General features: G+C 53.2%; 1 protein-coding gene across 1 annotated transcript in view; it reads left to right on the top strand.

Moving 5' to 3' along the window:
- Window positions 1–19,234, top strand: part of CYP26B1 (cytochrome P450 family 26 subfamily B member 1) — a 46,543-nt gene that overhangs the window by 13,026 nt on the left and 14,283 nt on the right. Inside the window, exon 3 of the mRNA XM_075931044.2 lies at window positions 2,991–3,215. Coding sequence (XP_075787159.1) covers window positions 2,991–3,215 — 225 coding nt within the window. The remainder of the gene's footprint in view (window positions 1–2,990; window positions 3,216–19,234) is intronic.

The raw sequence follows: 19,234 nt of genomic DNA, 5'->3' as shown, positions 1-19,234 counted from the left end.
CGGAGTCTCTCTCAGCTTTGCCTGAGACTCCAGCAAAATTGATGCCCATTTCCACGGCTGAGTTTTGGTGGGTCCCACGACCGCCAAGGGCTGGGTTTACGGGGTGGGCACGCGAGGGGAGCGACAATTAGCCGAGTGGGGGCATTGCCCCTTTAAGGCTAGGGCCGAATTACAGTAGTCAGCCAGGTACAGCCGGCTGGAGGAACCAAGCGAATCCAGACACCAGGCAGCGCTTAAAACCCGCCGGCTTTTGATGCCGCAGCGCTAGAAGGGGAGTGATTCCGATTGACACGTGTTCCCGGAGATTAGATTAGATGTATAAACAGTGTTACCCAGATCTGCAGTGGGAAGCGTGTGTAGATAATCGTTTAGATTAACCCGGGATTAGCCTTGTTACACGCTGCGGAATTTGATCGCCCCAGACGACATCCCCCTCCCCTCCCCGCCCCAGGCCCGGGCAAAGGTGCTGCTGGTCCCAGAACTAACTTGGAGCAGTAGCCCTGAAGGGTAGCTGATTGCTAACGAGCAATGCCCCAATGATCCACCCGCTCAAATCAAATCTGTTGTCAATGACCTGTCCGATCCCTGCACCGCTTTCATTCACCACGCCAGTTCCCTGGCTCCAGCAGGGAACCCGCGTGAAATTAGCAAATGTATTATTTTAAGGATGCTCTAACGAGCCACGGCCAGATTTCATTGGCTGGGCAGCGGAGAGAGGCTACCCACGTTGCACGGTTTTGGTTTCTGAGCCGATTCCTTCCCCTCGCGCACATTTCGGAGCTGATCACACCTAAAATGTGTTTGGGTTGTGTGCCTGTCCCTCTTCCTCCCTACCACCCCGGTGCCACCGGCGACCCGCGTTTCTAGCCATAACACGCTACAGAATGAAAACAAACTTGGGGGAGGCAAAGCGAGAGCATCTGTCTCTCCCCACCCGCTTCCCCTCCGTCTGTCTGGCTGTAGCGAAAGAGTTAACCCGCGCTCCGCAGTGCTTTATTTTTTAAAGAAATTTATCAGATTTTTACAGGGGGACCAGGAAAGGGCTCTCCTTTTCCACTGGCTCCCTCCAAGCAGAGTCCAGGGCTAAAAATACAAAAATGTTGTATAAATTGGACTCCACTCGAAGGTCTTCCCACATAAAGGTGGTCTTTGTGCGGCGGTGGAAATGTTGTACACATAACTCTTTATTAAGGCCACAAAAAGCACTTTAATTATATTTACGCCGGTCCAGAACTCGGGCCACCGAAACAGCGACCCTTCACAACCGGGCTTGGGTTGAAAAAATAAACACGCCACTCACTAGCCCTGCGTGGTGTGTGGCTACAAGGGGTGAAAAGCGCCGTTCGGCGACTTCGTTTTCTTCCTTCCGAGCGATTGTATTGAAAGGGGGAAGCTGCTTTTGCAAACTGGTTAGAAAGTGACTGGCAGTTTTCTGATTTGAATTCTGGGGGGGGGGGCATTTTGTGGGCCTCTTTGTCCCTTTTCTATGACCAAAGAACCTCCGAGCATGCGGGGGAGTTATTAAAACTCTGTAGACTTCCTCCGCCCAAGACAACGACCCCTTTAAACTCCCTCAGGCTACGTCTAGACTACACGTTTTCTCGGCAAAAAATAGGCTCCTTTTTTTGAGGCACGAGGATCTCGCGGAAAAAGGGGGTTCTTGCGCAAAACGAAAACGTCCACACGGCTTGTTTTTGTGCAAATGAGATCAGGACTCGTGCATATTTTTGGCTGAGAAAACTCGTACGTGGAGAGGTAGCCCATGACTTCAGAAAAAGTGTGAAAAGCGTTGGCAGGTTATGAAAACTCGTGTGTGTGTGTGTGTGTGTGTGTGTGTGTGTGTGTGTGTGTGTTTGGGGGGGGTAGCACAGCTCGGTTATTTTGGGCTCCAGAATGGTTCTGATGGGATCCATCCTCGGGGCATAAAATCAGCCCCCAGTGGAAGGCTTGGTAACGAATCCCCCCCCCCCCCCACACACACACACATCCCGCACGCACAGAGGAGTAGCATGAAACTGATCAACCTGTGTCGGGGGACCTAGCGACTCACTCCCAGCCAGTGCGCGCGCGTTATGGATCGCCTGTGCCTTCCTGGCCGGGAATTAGGGGCTGAGGGGTCCTGCCCCTTGTAGGACTCCTGGGGAGGTTGAGGTGCAGGCTACCGGGGGCGGGGAGCACTCCCCTGCCAGTGACAAGCCGAAGGAGGCTAGTTGATTTCAGGCAGCCAGGTAACCCCCTGGCGAGAGAGGTTCATTCAATCAGTGTGACTCAACCTCTCGCCCCTGCCCTCTCCCTGCCCCCCAAGGTATTTCCCAACAGCCTGTGGGCCCAGGTGACTGTCCCCGCGTGGGTGCCACGCACCAGCATAGCAGCAGCAATCTGCCCCCCCCCCCTTTGGGACCAGCCGGGTGGCCCGTCTCGGCGTTAGACGGGGCAGCTGCATTTCAAGGGGTTCCTCAAAAATGGAAGGGAGAGCGAGTGGGACCCGGTCTCTTGGCAGCCGCTGGCCCGGGGCCCTGCTGGCTTTAGCAGCCAGCGGCTCTGGAGGGGCTGGTCTTGGAGCCAGGTCCTTGGATTGGGATTAAAGAGGCCTTCGCCCTCCCACGGGGTGAATGGAAGGTCAGCGGAGTGCGTGTCATGCGGGCCCGTCATGTACTTCCCCCTCCACGATCTTCCCCCGGATCTGTGACTAGGGAGTCAGGGGGGCATGGTCCTGGGCATAGCACCTCCTCCTCGGCCCAGCGCTGGGGAGTGCCAAGGAGCGTCCCCAATCCGCCACCTCCAGCCGGGGAGCAGTGGGGAGAGAGGACCCCCCCAGTCTCCTTACTAATACCCCCCCCCCCCCACTGGCTTTAGAAAAGTGGCAGATGTCAGTAAAAGTCTCAATCTCTGCCTGTCTATCGGGATCAAAGCCAGGGGCCCACCCCGACTGTCTGTGCGTCTGTCCCAGGAACCGCTCGCCGGCTAACGGCCCGTGGCTCTCTCCCTAGGGGTCCTGCTTCCAGTCGTCCAGGCGGGAGAAATACGGCAACGTCTTCAAGACTCACTTGCTGGGGCGCCCCTTGATCCGGGTGACCGGCGCCGAGCACGTGCGGAAGATCCTGATGGGGGAGCACCACCTGGTGAGCACCGAGTGGCCCCGGAGCACCCGGATGCTCCTAGGACCCAACACGGTGGCCAACTCCATCGGGGACATCCACAGGCACAAGAGGAAGGTAAGGGCCCCTCCCGCCGGGAGCACTGGGGGACAGGGGTGGGGAGATACCTGGGGCGCTCCAACCAGGCGAGGGGGGCGCCTGTCCCAGAGCTCCCGCCCCCGCTAGCCGGATCCCAGCTCAGGGAAAGGGGGGGGGGGCTGGCTCCTCCAGTTCCTGGGCTGGGGGGGGGGGAAGGGGGTAAATTGTGACCCTGCGGGCTGGGCCGCTTCCTCCTCCTCTTCCCCCTCCCACGTGGGCGCCTGCCCGGGCAAAGTCGCAACGTTCGGACGGTGGAACGCGGCAGAGAGTGAGCGTTCGAAGTGCCGAACGCTGCCGGTGCAGAGTCCTTTGAGGAATTTAAAAGGGCGATGGAGAGATGCGCGAGCGAGCGAGCAAGCGGGGGGGGGGGGGGGGGTCTTGGCAGCCGGAGGGCCGGGGCTTCCCCGCAGGCAGCGCTACATCCCCGGGAGCAGGGCCATCGCCGAGGGGCTCAGCGTGAGGGGGAAGCTCCGAGCTCGCCGCCTGCTAAAAGGGGTCGAGCTCCGCCCGGGGAGGGACCCGAGCTGCTCCAGATTCTTGCCGAGGCTCTGCGGGAGCGGGGAGGGGGGGTTACGGGGGAATTCCGGCTTGTCCGCGCTTCTGGCTGTTTGCTGCGACTTTCTATGGGGCTGCCGGGGGGGAGGGGGAGAGAGGGCAGGGGGAGCACGGAGAGCAGCCCATCCCCCTCCCGCCCCCGGGGCTCCCCTTCCCCACCCCGTTGCAGCCCGTGGCACATGTGGCTTGAACCGCAGCAATAACCTGCAAACCGATCGAGCTCTGCCGGTCGCCTCCCCTCTTAAAAGGGCAACGCCAGGGGCGGGGGGGGGGAGGGGCTTTTCCCGTCCCTGCGAAGGAAAGTGGGGACGCCCAGGAGTCAGAGAGGGAGACAGGATGTCGCTAGCCAGCACAGGCTGGGTCCTCGTAGTGTGTTTCCAGCAGCCTCCAGCTTTCACCTGTGCTGGACCCTGTGAGTCTCTTCATCCTACAGGCAGTGCTCCATTCTGTTCTCCCCCAGGGGTTGAAATCCAGGGGTGCAGGAGGACTCCACAGTCTGGAGTCCCAGACTCACCACCAGGATAACTTGAGGTCAGAACCCGTCCCTGTGTCGCGCCTGCCTCTCCATCGCTTGGCCATGCCAACAGCGCTTTCATAATAACACGCCCCATCTAAGCACAGCCCCAGAAAACACCCGGCAGGAGAAATATGCTGGTATAACAGAGCATTTGCGCCTCTGTAGAGTTTAAAGTCCAGGGCCCCAATCCTGCAATCACTTCCCGGCGGGCACAATTTCTGCGTGTTGTTGCCCAAACAACACTGGCAGGATCTGGGCATTAGCAGACAAACACCTGCAGTTGGGCCCATAATGCACTGCATTAGCCCAAAATGGTGGCCTGCTTGCAAGGTAGAGCAGGGGGTTGCATTGTGGGTTACCTAGATTGTGGAGGGATGTGTGGGTCCCCCTTTTGAAGTCTCCCCACAAATCTTTTTCTGAGCTATTATTTGAACAGTAGAATAAGAGAGACAGCATATATAAAACGACAACTAGCTGGAACTGTTTTATTTCACAATACGGCTGCATGTAACAAAACACTCTACTGTGCACACTTTTCGAGATGAGGAACACTTGCCCCATCTCTTAATGCATTACTGGAAGGTGCTTGGACACTCTCGGGTGAGGAGTGCAGCAGAAGAACAACACTGAACTGAAGAGAATTCATTGCATCCGGCTCCTGTTTGCAAATTTTCGTTGTTGTAGTTTTTGTATTTTGGAGCAATGTGCCCCACTGTAGTCTCAGAATGGCGGGGTGGGGTGGGAGTGATACTGCACATAAAAGAGATGCTGTTGTGCTGGTGATGTAGCTTGGGAAGTTCGAGGGAGAGGCAGGCAGGCTGTGTGATACAAGACAAGGCTGGAAAAAACCAATGCTCACTTTGGGATGGCAGCAGGAAGGAAACGGGGCAGTGCTAAGGCCTGCAATTTCACCACCTTTACGTTTCCTATTGAGAAAGGGGGCAGAGTGAAACAATTACTCGCAGGCCTATCCAAAACATTTGTTGTTGTTCCCCTTTGGGAAGGAAAGATGTTTCTTTTTTAGTGCAAACAAGGGGGAGCTGAGGACCTTTGGTTGAAATCTCAGTAGGTGGAAACTTTAATAAAACCACGAAGTTTAGACCTCAGGGGAAAAAAATTGAGGAGTGTGGGCAGAGAGTAGATATGGCAAGGAGGCAATGAAAAGGCCTTCACACCTGACTGTAGGTTTACTAATACCACAACCGAACACTGAGAAACTGACATAGAATCACAGAACACCAGCTGGGGTACATCTACACAGCAACATGATTTCAAAATAACTAGAGTTATTTTGAAATAATGTCGAAATACTGTCGAGCTGGAGGACTTCTTACTCCAACTCCTGTAGCCTTCATTGTCCTGGGAGTAAGGGAAGTCGGAGGAAGAGGCTCTATTTCGAAATAAGTGCTGTGTAGACACTCCCTATTTTGAAATAAGCTACGCAACTGATGTAGCTCAATTTGCGTCGCTTATTTCGAGGTAAGCCCTGCTGTGTAGACACACCCTAGAACTGGAAGGGACCTCGAGAGGTTATCAAGTCCAGTCCCCTGCCCTCACAGCAGAATCCAGCACTATCTCTAGACCATCCCTGGTAGATGACTATCCAACCTGCTCTTCAATATCTCCAGTGATGGAGATTCCACAACCTCCCCAGTCAATTGATTCCAGGGTTCATGAGAACTTGAATGATAAGGGGGCATTTTCCATCTCCTATGCCTCTTTCTCACTTGACACATTCAACCAGTTTATTTATTTTTTTGTTACCAAGGGGGAACAACATCCCCTAGACTCAGCCGCCAGCTAAGTTTTGTGAGTGTGTGATCTGGCATATTCAGATCCGAATTCCCCAATTTGAACCCCTCCCCCCATGGTTTGGTTCCAGGCCCGGTCAAAAATTCGAGGGCCTATTTTCCAGCTAGAATGTAGCCAGAACCGCGTGTCCAAAGGTTTGACCTGAGCAGAGGTGAAATACCGTTTTGGTGCCATCTGCACCTGAACCCTATGCACTGGTTCCTCAGCTAGTCTCCTCCTATCTGTCATTTGAATTCCAGCTGACATTGTAAATACACAGAAAATTAACTTCAAGGGTTAGGAGCCTGGAGTGGAGTGCAGGCAAGAATGAGAGATGTTACTAAATGCTGCCTATTTTTAATGAGGACGACTGGTAATCTTTCTCTTCCTCTCTCCACTGTTATACCACTAGATTCAGCTTGCTGGATCAGTTTTCTTCCAAAAAAAAAAAGCGTAGTTTGGTCCCCTGGCTTGGTTCTTCTTAATAACGGTTTTATTGAGCGTCCGCATCGGGTGTGTTTCACACCCTTAAATGTGTGCCCAGGGAAGGTTTCCTTGCATCAGTGCTTTTATTTACTTGGAAGCCACTTGCATTGTTCTTTTCCATACACTCCAGCACGGCCTTGCCCTGGGCAGGAGGCAGTTCCAAGCGACTCCTTCGGCCGTCAGACCAACATGTTTCAAATAAGAAGGCAACAAAGATCCTTTTGTGCTTGGCTGTATCTCTGTGCTCCGGCGGGGGGAGACGAGACGAGGAGCAGCCCCTGGTCTGTGCAGGCCAGGTGCCCGGCAGCTTCAGGTCCAGGCGTCTCAATCCAAAGCTGCTGCGTGTCTTGCGATTACGATTGTTTTGGAACTCTCTCCATCCTGCGACTGGGGTCGAAGCCATGCGCTTAGGGCACCTTTAATACCCGAGGCCTCGTGGCAGGGTGTCTCCCCTGCCTTGTCCATAGAAGTTGATGTGTTCCGTCCGCTATGCCAGTGGTGTTCAAACGTTGTTTTTTTTCTCAGTTGAAGAAAATCGTTGATGCTCGCGACCCAGCATAATTATATCTTTTGGGCTCTGGAGGGGGCCAGGAATGTAGGAGCCGGAGTATAGGAGGGGGATCCAGGTTAGGGGGAGCCTCAGGACTCAGGCAGGAGATTGGTGCTCACAATTGGGCTTATCTCCAACACAGAGGGGGTGTGAAGGCAGCTTCCTGCCTCTCCTGGCCCTGCAGACCAGGCTGCGCCTGTCTCAGCCAGCAGCAGGTCTGGTTCCGAGGTGGTGGCACACAAACAGCTTTGCATGCTGCTCCCACCTGCAGGCACAGGACTCCGCCCTCCCCCCCCCCAGCTCCCATTGGCCCAGAGTTAGCCAATGGGAGCGTGGAGCCAGCGCTCCAGGTGGGGGCCTAGGAGCCAGATCTGCTGCAGGGATGCAGCATGGTCCGCAGGGCCAGGTCAGACAGGAAGCTGCCTTAGCATCCCCATGTGTCCCTGTGTCGCTCTCCAGCAAGGCGACCCGGTGCCGAACACGTGACTAGTTGCTGGGTTGCGACGCGCTCTGCTCCATCCACACTGCAGAGCCAAATCGTCGTTCTCTGCAGTGTTCGTCTCCAGTGCTTTGTCCAATCCAGGTCCAAACGTCCCAAGCCTTGCCAGCATTGTTGCTGAAGCCGTGCTACTGTAGAGAGGAGCTTAGAGGGTCTGGGAGCTTGGCTGAATAAATCCTTCTCTTTCTAGCTTTGATGTGGACTCTTGGCTCAGGAGATCCAGGTTTATCCAAGCCTGTGACCTTGGATAAATCACTTGATGTCTCTGTGCTTGAGCCTTTAATCCCTTCACATTGATCGAGGGCTTGGAGCACCTGGGGTGGAAGGTGCTATCGAAGAGCAAAGCGGTCCTCTTGTGCCGTATTAAGAAGTCAGTAGCTACGGCAGCTCAGCACTTCCCCCTTTGTTGGAACTCCTCTGCCTGAGGTGGTTGAAGTTGATACGACCTGGCGAAAGCTCCCTCTTGGGAAATTATCTCGTCCATCTTGACAGGCGTGAGCATTCCCACGTTGGGCTCATGCATCAAATGAGTGCCAGTGACACGCACGAGGGAGTTTGTCAATACGCAGCCAGGGCCGGATTAAGGGGGGGCTAGCCAGGCAGCTGCCCGGTGCGCCAACCTATGGGGGGCGCCTGATTGAAGTGGTAAGGGGCGCCACATTAGGTGCCTCCCCATAGGTTGCTGCCTAGGGGCGGGGCTGCGCATGCGCCACGTGCCTAGGGGCGGGGCTGCACATATGCCACGCGCCCGCAGCCCGGGGACAAGACTGGCTCAGGCCAGCCCTGTACACAGCAAATCAAGCCGAGCGCACGAGAACGAAAATAGCTACTATCGGTTGAGCCTCTCTACTCCAGCACTCTCTGAGAAGTCTCCAGGAATCTGAGAATTTGCCGGACCACCGAAGGTCGGGATTGTCTAGCAGCATTGTCAATACTTCCACTGCTTGCTGGGCTCTTAGAAGTCATTGCAGGGTAAATTAGAGCTAAGTCACCGCACAGAACACTGAGGGTACGTCTACACTAGCTCGTTAGTTCATGCTACGTAGGCAAATGAGGGCAAGCGGAGTTGCAAATGAAGCCTGGGATTTAAATATCCCGGGCTTCATTTGCATGTTCCAGGGCGCCACCATTTTTAAATCCCCCTTAGTCCGAACTCCGTGCCCGCGGCTACACGCGGCACAGAGTAGGTAGTTCCAATTAGAGATCCTAATTTGAACTACCATTACTCCTCGTGGAACGAATTAGGATCTCTAATTCGAACTACCTACTCCGTGCCGCATGTAGCCGCGGGCACGGAGTTCGGACTAAGGGGGATTTAAAAATGGCGGCGCCCGGGAATATGCAAATGAAGCCTGGGATATTTAAATCCCGGGCTTCATTTGCAACTCCTGTTGCCCTCATTTGCCTACCTAGCATGAACTAACGAGCTAGTGTAGACGTACCCTGAGAGACAGGACTGGTGGCTGTAAACAAGCATCATGGGACCGCAGGAAACTTGGCCTCACCCATGCTAAGTGGACATCTGGCGAACTAACATCATGCTGGACCACGGATGTTGTGAGTGCCGGACTAGAGAGGTTCAGCCGGTGTAGCTAAGGCTCACACCTGTTGATCAGGCATGGAAAATACTCCAAGAGGGCAGTGGTCACAAATACAGGAACTAGCTAGGTGTTGGTGAGGGGCTGGTGTAGGATTGTTGGTTGTTGTTTGTATTTGTGTAGCTCCATGGAGCCCCAGGGCTTGATTAGGGAGGTGCTGGATAAACCCAGAACAAAAACCCCGTCCCTGCACTAAGGAGCTGATAGTCTAAGGGAGAGCCACCCCTTCCCGAAATCACATGCTGTCTACACTGTAGGCAGAGACCCGCTGCTCGGGAGTCAGCTGTTGCGTCCCTTTTCCAGTGCAAGATTGTGCCCTGCAGGACTGTGCGTTTGTCTACCGTCTTAAGGACGTGGTTTTGCATCGTGGCCGAGCCCCAGTCTCTCCTACTGCAATTGTGGGTGTTTTCTTGTGACTTTTTAAAATCAGCTCCTTGGTGCTTCCATTGAGAGCAGCTCCTGCCATTGAACCATGCCGCGCTTTTAGGCCATCTGCTGGAAATTTAGCTTATTATTTTTCCTGTTGCTCAGTCTCGCCTTTGGTCCAGCCCTTCTTATACCACCACACTTCTCCCTCGTTGGTGTTACCCCAATTCAGTCTCTGAAGGACGTCTCCGACTAATACACCCCTGGCCGGGTCACCCTAGTCGCTCACATTCACCACTTCTAGGCTTCTAATAAATCAGCCCCTAGCTCATAACATAAGAACATAAGAACGGCCGTACTGGGTCAGACCAAAGGTCCATCTAGCCCAGTGTCCTGTCTGCCGACAGTGGCCTGCACCAGGTGCCCCAGAGAGGGTGGACCAAAGACAATGATCAAGCGATTTGTCTCCTGCCATCCCTCTCCAGCCTCTGACAGACAGAGGCCAAGGACACCATTTTATCCCCTGGCGAATAGCCTTTTATGGACCTAACCTCAATGAATTTATCCAGCTTCTCTTTAAACTCTGTTATAGTCCTAGCCTTCACAGCCTCCTCTGGCAAGGAGTTCCACAGGTTGACTACACGCTGTGTGAAGAAGAACTTTTTTTATTAGTTTTAAACCTGCTCCCCATTAATTTCATTTGGTGTCCTCTAGTTCTTCTATTTAAGGAACTAATAAATAACTTTTCTTTATCGGCCCTCTGCACACCACTCATGATTTTATAGACCTCTATCATATCCCCCCTCAGTCTCCTCTTCTCTACACTGAAAAGTCCCAGTCGCTTTAACCTCTCCTCATATGGGACCCGTTCCAAACCCCTGATCATTTTAGTTGCCCTTTTCTGAACCCTTTCCAAGGCCAAAATATCTTTTTTGAAGTGAGGAGACCACATCTGTACACAGTATTCATTTTTGTTACTCAGTTCCTCTTGACGTATTGGCACTTCTCTGGTTCTTGCCTGCCCCGAATGGAACACCTAGATGCTGCGTAGCAGTCATTGGGACCTGTTTAAATACTTGTAATGTTTTGGGTTGAATTCGGCTCCCATTCATAGCCATGCAACTCCGCGGAAGCGAGCACTGCAGCTCTGCGTTTATACCAGCCTGTGCCAGAGCAGGAGCGGGTCTTTTGCGTTCCAGGATTGGCAAAGGATTTGGGTTCTGGGAGGTTGTGACCTTTCATCCATATTTACCTGGAACAGAGGAGGAGAAAATTGGCTTGCAGGTGGGTGTGGTGGGGTTTGTGCATTATAAAATGTGAATGAGCAATTAGGAAATGAATCACGCACGTCTGTGATTGTAATCATCTTCGCAGACAAACTTAGCAAGCAAAAAAAAAAAAAAAAAAAAAAAGCCAAGGGTTCCTAGCTCTTATGCTTCAGGGCATACACAGGTCAGGGGTCAGGAAGGAATTATCTCTTGCATAGGATAGTATTGCACAAGCATGTGCATTAGGTGTTTGGATGGGGTAAAGGGTAAAAAAAAAAAAACCTTCTTCCGAAGCATTCAGCATTGATCGCAGGATCCTAGTTTACAGAGAGTTTTGGTCTGTTCCAGCATGGCAGTCCTAAAAACAGACACAGCTGGCTCCATCCCTCTCCCTTCCTCCCCCCTCCTCCCACAAAGACCCAGACAATGGGAGTTCTGGAGGAAGCAAGCACACCATGGCATAACACAACTGGCCTGCTGTGCCTCACTGTTCCAGTGTCCGAAACTCCAGCGTTCATTAACACACCAGTTAATGTTCTGCCTCGGAGGCGTATAAGTGTTGTGCTTATTAGCACCACCTAGAAAAGTCTGAGGCTTTAATATAGTTTGTGAGAGGATTAAGAACACAAAAGGGGCCATAAATTTACAACCAAATACAAACCAGCTGCTGTGGGCAGGGGCAAAGGGAGGCAGTGGAGGGGGGGGGTGCTTTTCGTCAGTAGGAAAAGCCCTGATTCGGGATAGGTGGCTACGTCCGTTGACTTTTCAGCCGGTGCTTCAATGCACCATTAGAGGATCTGGCCTAGTGACTTTTCGTTACTATGCGAAGGGGCTGATGCAAAACCCAATTGTGAGTCTCCATTGACTTCAAAGGGGCCAGGATTGGGTCATTGAGGCAGACCGGGCCTGATTTCCAGAGAAAATTCAAAGTAACATCAGGGTGGGTTACATTTTTATAACACCTTTCATCCTGAGAACTTCAAGGATGCTTTACAATGCAGCCCCTTGGGTCACATGCCAGCAGATAGCACCGGCCTTTTCATGCTGGCCATCTTGCCTTCTTAGCCCTGTTTAACCAGCTGGGGAAGCACCTTCCCCTCTCTGTGCCTCCATTTTCCCATCTGTGAAATGGGAACAACCCTCGGACAGCATGCTGAGCTCTGCTGACGAAACGTGCTACATGAGAGCTGGGTATTAGCATGACTGTTATCCAAAGATTTCAGATTCCCCCGCCCCCTCTGAGACAGCAAGACAATTAAGGGAATGCTTTGCCCCAAATGCTCTTCGCCTCCCCTGGAAATGCAGCCACCTCTGGGGTGCACCGTGGCAATGGTTCGACAGCATACAGCAACCGAGCAGGGCAAGGAGTGTAGAATGCCACGCACAAACCACAGGGAGAACTTTTTAGGTCATCTCACCCATCCTCCCCTTCCCAGGCTACGGCTACACTATGAGTTTTCTCGGCAACAAATATGCTAATGAGGGACTCATTTGCATGAGTCACTATCTCATTTGCATATTTTCTGCGGATCCGTTTTTGTGCTAGGGGTTTTTGCGCAAAACCAAGCAGTGCGGATGTTTTCTTTTTGTGCAAAACCCCCTTTTTTGGGGCGTAAGAATCTTGCGGAAAAGGAGTTTTTTGCACAAAAAGAAAGTGCCCATACTGCTTGTTTTTGCGCAAAAACCCTTAGCGCAAAAATGGAGCAGCAGAAAATATGCAAATGAGATTGCAGCTCATGCAGATGAGTTCCTCATTAGCCTATTTGTTGCCAAGAAAACTCGTAGTGTAGACTTAGCCTCAGTGCCTCAAACCAATGAACCGAGTCTATTCCGGTTGTATTGGCCCACTCATCCCTCTGGTATCCGAGTTCTCTTCCAGGCGAAGAAAGCTGGTGGTCACACCATTTTGCTTGTGATTGTCTTTCCCTTTTCCTGACCGTAAGTCCATGCATTTACTTCTGGCTTCAGTCTTCTCTCCCCTCTGGCTGCCATTTACACCCCTGCAAAGTACCCACAGAGTGCCACCGAAAATGAAAAAAAACCTTAATTACTGATGCAGATTGAGTGGTGTGGAAGCATGAGCCCCCTTGTATCAGGTTAAATATGGAAATTGCCAGGCATCAGGTAATTGCCTCCAGAAATCTCAATTGTTTGAAGATTCTGGTAAAGCTGAAGGTTAGGGTAGGGGTGAGGTCTCTGTCTCTGATGGAGTCCCCCTCATCTTTGGATCTGGCTAACTGGTCTGTGCCTGGTGCTCCGAAGAGCCCACTTAGAATGGGTCTCCTAGCCCCCTTCCAAAGGCAGTGGACAGAGGGCTGGCTTCCTGCCCACCCGGCCTTCCCAAATACACCAGGCGGGACTCTCTGCCGGTCCAAACCTAGCCCGGAGGCGCGGAAACTCACCACGGGAGAGAGGGGAAAAAAATCAAACGGCCCATCCGGGCTCCTTGTTAGCTGGGCAGCGGCTCTCGACTAGGGATCAGCGTGTGAGCTGATTTAGCGTTTCCGGCCACTGCTGTCCCTGCAGCTGTATCACCCGGCAGCCCCGCCCAGGGCCGGTCGCTGACTCCGCCAACGGTCCATAACAAAGATTCAAGAGGGGATGAAAATCGGACGCATGTGTCTGAGCGAGGCGTGGGTGCCGATATTAGTTCCGCTTACTGGACTTAAGGAAAGGCTTTGATTTTCTGGCGCTCTAGATGAAGTTGTACGTCTCGCTGGGGTAAAAGGGCTGGATCGACAGTAGTGGAGGCTTGTGTTTATCCCCAGAGCAGGTACAGCACAGACTGGTTAGGGGGTACCTCTCACAGCAGACTTCAGTGTCCCATGGTCACTGAGCTGCTGGGGGGAGAAGGGAGGTGAGGATGGGTAAAGCATGACAGACGGGGACTGGACAGAGATGAAGGTGCTCCCCTTATCTCATCTAATGAACACCTTTCGGATGGGGAACTGACATGTAGGTTTAAAGCTTTGTACCCCAGTCTCCATAGGGCAGCCAGGCTCCATTTCTGATGAACACTTGGAAAAAAGTCCTCAGTCGTTAGAGCCTGATCAACAATTAATTGGAATAGTGGACAGGCTCCTATGGTTTGAATGGGCTTGGGAAGTCCTCAGTCTTCAGAGCCAAGAGGGCAGTGAGTTTTCAGGACAGCTGACTGGCAATCTGGCATTTCCAGTCCAGGGGAAATCCAGGCTTTTTTCCCTCTCCTTGTGCTGCCCATTTTGAGGGGCACATTGGCGCAGGCGGTGTGAGATGGGGCGGACTGCCACTGGATACACGGAGGCCTGCCAAGAGACTTTGCACATCCTGGCCTCCTCCAAAACCAACCCTCTTTCAGACCAGAAAACTGTCCAGGACACGCCGTGGGTACACGCCAACGGCTTGTTCGGGACGCGGCTTAGATCTCTTCTCTCGCGTGCCCCACCAGATGCAGTAGGCCTGCGGGGGTCACCTCGGACAAGGGAGGGAACCTCTTGCATTGTCACGCAGAGCCGGAGCGCTCTGTGGTTCCAGGGAGCTGAGACACTGGGCAAGAATTTTCTGCCTTAGGAAAACCGCAAATCCTTAAATATCCTGTTTTCGTTGCAAGACGAGGCGTGTGCGGAAGTTGCCAGACGGTCGGTGAGTCCGCAGGCTGGACGGTGGGTTCGCTTTCTGAGCTGGGTGTTGGACCCTTTGAGAACGGGAGGGTGTGCGAGCAAGGAATTTCTCTGAGCTGCCCGCGTTTTTCGATCCGCTCCGGTATCACAGCCGGGGCCGGCCTTGGCTCTCTGCTACCCTGGCTAACAGGCCGGTAGGCTCCCCACTGGTCTAGGCAGCACAAGGAAAGGGAATACATCTGGGTCTTAACCCAGTGACGTAGCCCTGGCTACGCCGGGGAACGGGGAACTGGATGTCCCGACTGTATAGAGACAGTCCTGAGATTTAGGGCTTTGTCTTGCATAGAACCTCTTACTCCCCGTAACCCGGCCTGATTCTTTACCTTTGCTGTCTGGTCACACTAGGTCCCGGGGATTGAGGGATTAGCTGCCTCTCCTGTCAGCCCTCGGATGCGATAGATCGAAGCAGCCCCCTTGGGTTTCCCCTGGCAGTGCAGGACTGTTCCCAAACAGCGTGTGCCTTGGGGCTTTGTCTAGGCCAGCGGTTTCCAAACGGCAGGTTGTGACCCAGCGCTGGGTGGTGGGGTGTCAGGCGCTGGGGCTTGTGGCTGCAGGGGGATCAGGTGAGTGGGGGGTGGGGGGCTAAGGCAGCTCCCTGCCTGTCCTGGCACCACAGACTGCGCTGCACCCCAGAAGTAGCCGGCAGCAGGCCCGGCCCCTGGGGGGGGGTGTAGTGGGGAGGGGAGCACACAGGGCTCCCCTCACTGCCCCTGCTCCGAGCACTAGCTCCACACTCCCATTGGCCGGAAACCTGCTGCCGGCTGCTTCTGGGGTGCAGCCTGGTCTGCAGTGCCAGGAGAGGCAGGAAGCTGCCTTAGCCCCCTGCTGCACTGTAGACCGGGAGCCGCTGGAGGTCGGCCCCTCCTGATTCAGCCCTGCCCCCCCGAAGCTTGAGCATCCCAAACCTCCCCTCCTCAGCTCCAGCCCACGTTCCAGTCACATGATGCTAGGTTGCGGCGTCCACCGTTTTCCTCAACTGGGTCATGAGAAAAAAATGTTTGAAACTCCTCGGCCTCGTGCAGCTCTGAAAATGTCCACAGAGTGTGACCAGACAGCAAGGGTAAAGAATCAGGCCAGGTTACGGGGAGTAAGAGGGTCTATGTAAGACAAAGCCCTAAATCTCAGGACTGTCTCTATAGAGTCGGGACATCCAGTTCCCCCGCATAGCCAGGGGTACGGGTAACTGGATGTCCCGATTGTATAGAGACAGTCTTCTCCAGCCTGCAACGTGCCTCCTCTGCCTTTGGGACGGCGACAGGAGGAACCAAACCGGGGACCCCCGGAGCTTCATGCAGGAGTCGCTGCTGCATGAGCGAAAAAAGCGGTAGGCTCCCAGCTAGGGCTGTAGAGCAGAATCCTCTTTGCTCAATGCCACCCCCATGGTACAGTGCCTCACCCCTCAGTGGGTGTGTGGGTTACACTGTAACTTTCCCTTCCTTCCTTCCCTCCTGACAGCCTGGTAGGAAGGCCAGAGCTGTGTGGCAAGTGTTCACTAGAGGGCGCAAGGATTTTAGCCTGGAAGCAGGCAGGCAGGCCTTTGTGTGTGGGAATGATGGGGTAAAACTCCAGGGCCTTGCAGCCTTTCTGCTGAGCCGAAAGGGGGTCCAGCCGGGGCTGGGGAGGGGCACGTACCGCCAGACACGCTGGCCAATGGAATGATTTAGTTTTTTGAGAGCAGCGGCTCGAGGGGGGGCGGAGATGACGTCTTTTCAGGCGCCGGGGTGGTGAAAGAGGTCTAAGAGCTGTTTGAAGTCACTGGGTATGGGTGTCAATGCAGAGTTGAGACGCAGCCCAAGATGGCCTAGCCAAGGCCAGCTGGGTCTAGTCTGGCTCTAGCTGCCGGCCTACAAAGAAGCGAGAGATGCGAGAAGAGGTAGGCGGGGGAGGCGAGCGTCCGGTTCTGAGATGGAGCAATGCTCGGAGCCAACTACCCTCTCCTCGGAGCTTAATTAATTAATGGGTAGCAGGTTTAAAATGAATAAAAGAAAGTTCTTCTTCACACAGCGTGTAGTCAACCTGTGGAACTCCTTGCCAGAGGAGGCTGTGAAGGCTAGGACTGTAACGGAGTTTAAAGAGAAGCTGGATAATTTCATGGAGGTTAGGTCCATAAAAGGCTATTAGCCAGGGGATAAAATGGTGTCCTTGGCCTCTGTTTGTCAGAGGCTGGAGAGGGATGGCAGGAGACAAATCGCTTGATCATTGTCTTCGGTCCACCCTCTCTGGGGCACCTGGTGCTGGCCACTGTGGGCAGACAGGATACTGGGCTAGATGGACCTTTGGTCTGACCCAGAACGGCCGTTCTTATGTTCTTATGAGCTGGGAGAGGATCCCTAAACTTTTCCTCTGTGGTGGCGATGGGTGGTTGCTAAGGAGCAGGGTGTATTTTATTTATTTATTTTTGGGCCCTTTCAGGCACAGGTTGCTTTTCGGGGCCCAGGAGGTTGCTCATTCTCTGGGCTCAGTGAGAACATCCGTCTCTCCCCTCCGGGTGCTGGGGGCTCTGCTTTGGGGGACAGATGATCCCGCAGCTGCCTCGGGCCAGGCACCTTCCTCTGAAGCAGCGGGCCCTAGCTGGGATGTTGGCTAGATGGGCAGACTCGGTCTGTCTGCCCTACGTTCCTGAGTACATCGCTCCCCTATGGCCCGGGGCAGTTTCAGGTCTGCGGATGCCCTCGAACTTCCAGGCTTCCCCGTAGCGTAGACGTGCTATGTCGAAATAGGCTGTTGGGGAGTATTTCTTCCAGACTTGCTCATTCTGAAACATGTGTCGTGTAGACGCAGCCAAGCCGGCTGGGGCTGGGTGTGCGAGAGACAAGGCACAATACGGACAATGGCAGACACACTGTCCCTTATTCACTGCCCCACCCACGTGCCTCCAACCTGCCCTGTCAGTGTGAGGGGGGTTATCTCCAATCCTTTGGTCTGGGGGGGAGTTTCATAGAGCACTAGAACTGGAAGGGACCTCGAGAGGTTATCGAGTCCAGTCCCCTGCCCTCATGGCAGGACCCAGCACTGTCTAGACCATCCCTGATAGACATTTATCTAACCTGCTCTTACATATCTCCTAGTGATGGGGATTCCACAACCTCCCTAGGCAATTGATTCCAGTGTTTAACCACCCTGACGGGCAGGAAGTTTTTTTTCCTAATGTCCAACCTAAACCTCCCTTGCTGCAGTTTAAGCCCATTGCTTCTTGTTCTATCCCCAGAGGCCAAGGAGAACAAATTTTCTCCCTCTTCCTTGTAACACCCTTTTAGATACCTGAAAACTGCTCTCCTGTCTCATCAGTCTTCTCCTTTCCAAACTAAACAAGCCCAATTCCTTCAGCCTTCCTTCATAGCTCACGTTCTCTAGACCTTTCATCATTCTTGTTGCTCTTCTCTGGACCTTCTCCAGTTTCTCCACATCTTTCTTGAAACGTGGTGACCAGAACTGGACACAGGACTCCAGCTGAGGCCTGCTCAGTGCAGAGCAGAATGAACATAAGAACGTAAGAACATAAGAACAGCCGTACTGGGTCAGACCAAAGGTCCTTCTAGCCCAGTAGCCTGTCTACCGACAGTGGCCAGCACCAGGTGCCCCAGAGAGGGTGGACCGAAGACAATGATCAAGCGATTTGTCTCCTGCCATCTCTCTCCAGCCTCTGACAAACAGAGGCCAAGGACACCATTTTATCCCCTGGCTAATAGCCTTTTATGGACCTAACCTCCATGAAATTATCTAGCTTCTCTTTAAACTCTATTATAGTCCTAGCCTTCACAGCCTCCTCTGGCAAGGAGTTCCACAGGTTGACTACACGCTGTGTGAAGAACTTTCTTTTATTAGTTTTAAACCTGCTCCCCATTAATTTCATTTGGTGTCCTCTAGTTCTTCTATTTAGGGAACTAATAAATACCTTTTCTTTATCTACCCTCTCTACACCAGTCATGATTTTATAGACCTCTATCATATCCCCCCTCAGTCTCCTCTTGGAAGAAGGACGTCTCGTGTCTTGCTCACAACCCTCCTGTTCATGCCTCCTGGAATCATATTTGCTTTTTTGGCAACAGTGTCCCACTTCTGACTCCTATTTAGCTCGTGATCCACTCTGACCCCTAGATCCCTTTCTGCCGTGCTCCTTCTTAGACCGTCGCTTCCCATTCTGTTTGTGTAAAACTGAGTGTTCCTTCCTAAGTGGAGCACTTTGCATTTGTCCTTATTGAACTTCATCCTGTTTGCCTCAGACCATTTCCCCAGTTTGTCCAGGTCATTTTGAATTATGACCCTCTCCTCCACAAGTCTGCATTTGTGCTGCACCCCATTTTACTTTCCCGGGGCCAAGGGAACGCAGCTTCATGCTGGCTCCAGGGGTAGAAGTGAGTATTCCTGCTCCAACACACATGTTCCCTGCAGGAGAATCATGCATCCATAGGCACCAGTAAAGGGACTATGGCACACAGCTCAGCAGTCCTGATTCTATCCAGGAAAGGGCAGTGGCATGCAGTAACACACCCAGTGTTGTGTTTTATTGCTTGCCCACTAGTCCCAATTATTTACTTGTGGTGCCCGTAACACAAGAACTAGGGCTCATCACATGAAACGAATCAGTAACAGGTTAAACACCAACCAAAGAAAGTATTTTTTCATGCAACATAGTTAACCTGTGGAACTCCTTGCCAGAGGATGTTGTGAAGGCCAGGATTTTAACAGGGTTCCAAAAAGAACTAGAT

The sequence above is a fragment of the Pelodiscus sinensis genome, chromosome 4 (assembly GCF_052426305.1).
Source record: "Pelodiscus sinensis isolate ZL-2025 chromosome 4, ASM5242630v1, whole genome shotgun sequence".
Taxonomy (NCBI): domain Eukaryota; kingdom Metazoa; phylum Chordata; order Testudines; family Trionychidae; genus Pelodiscus; species Pelodiscus sinensis.
The sequence above is the reverse complement of the archived record's forward strand: the minus strand, read 5'-3'. Positions and strand labels throughout refer to the sequence as shown.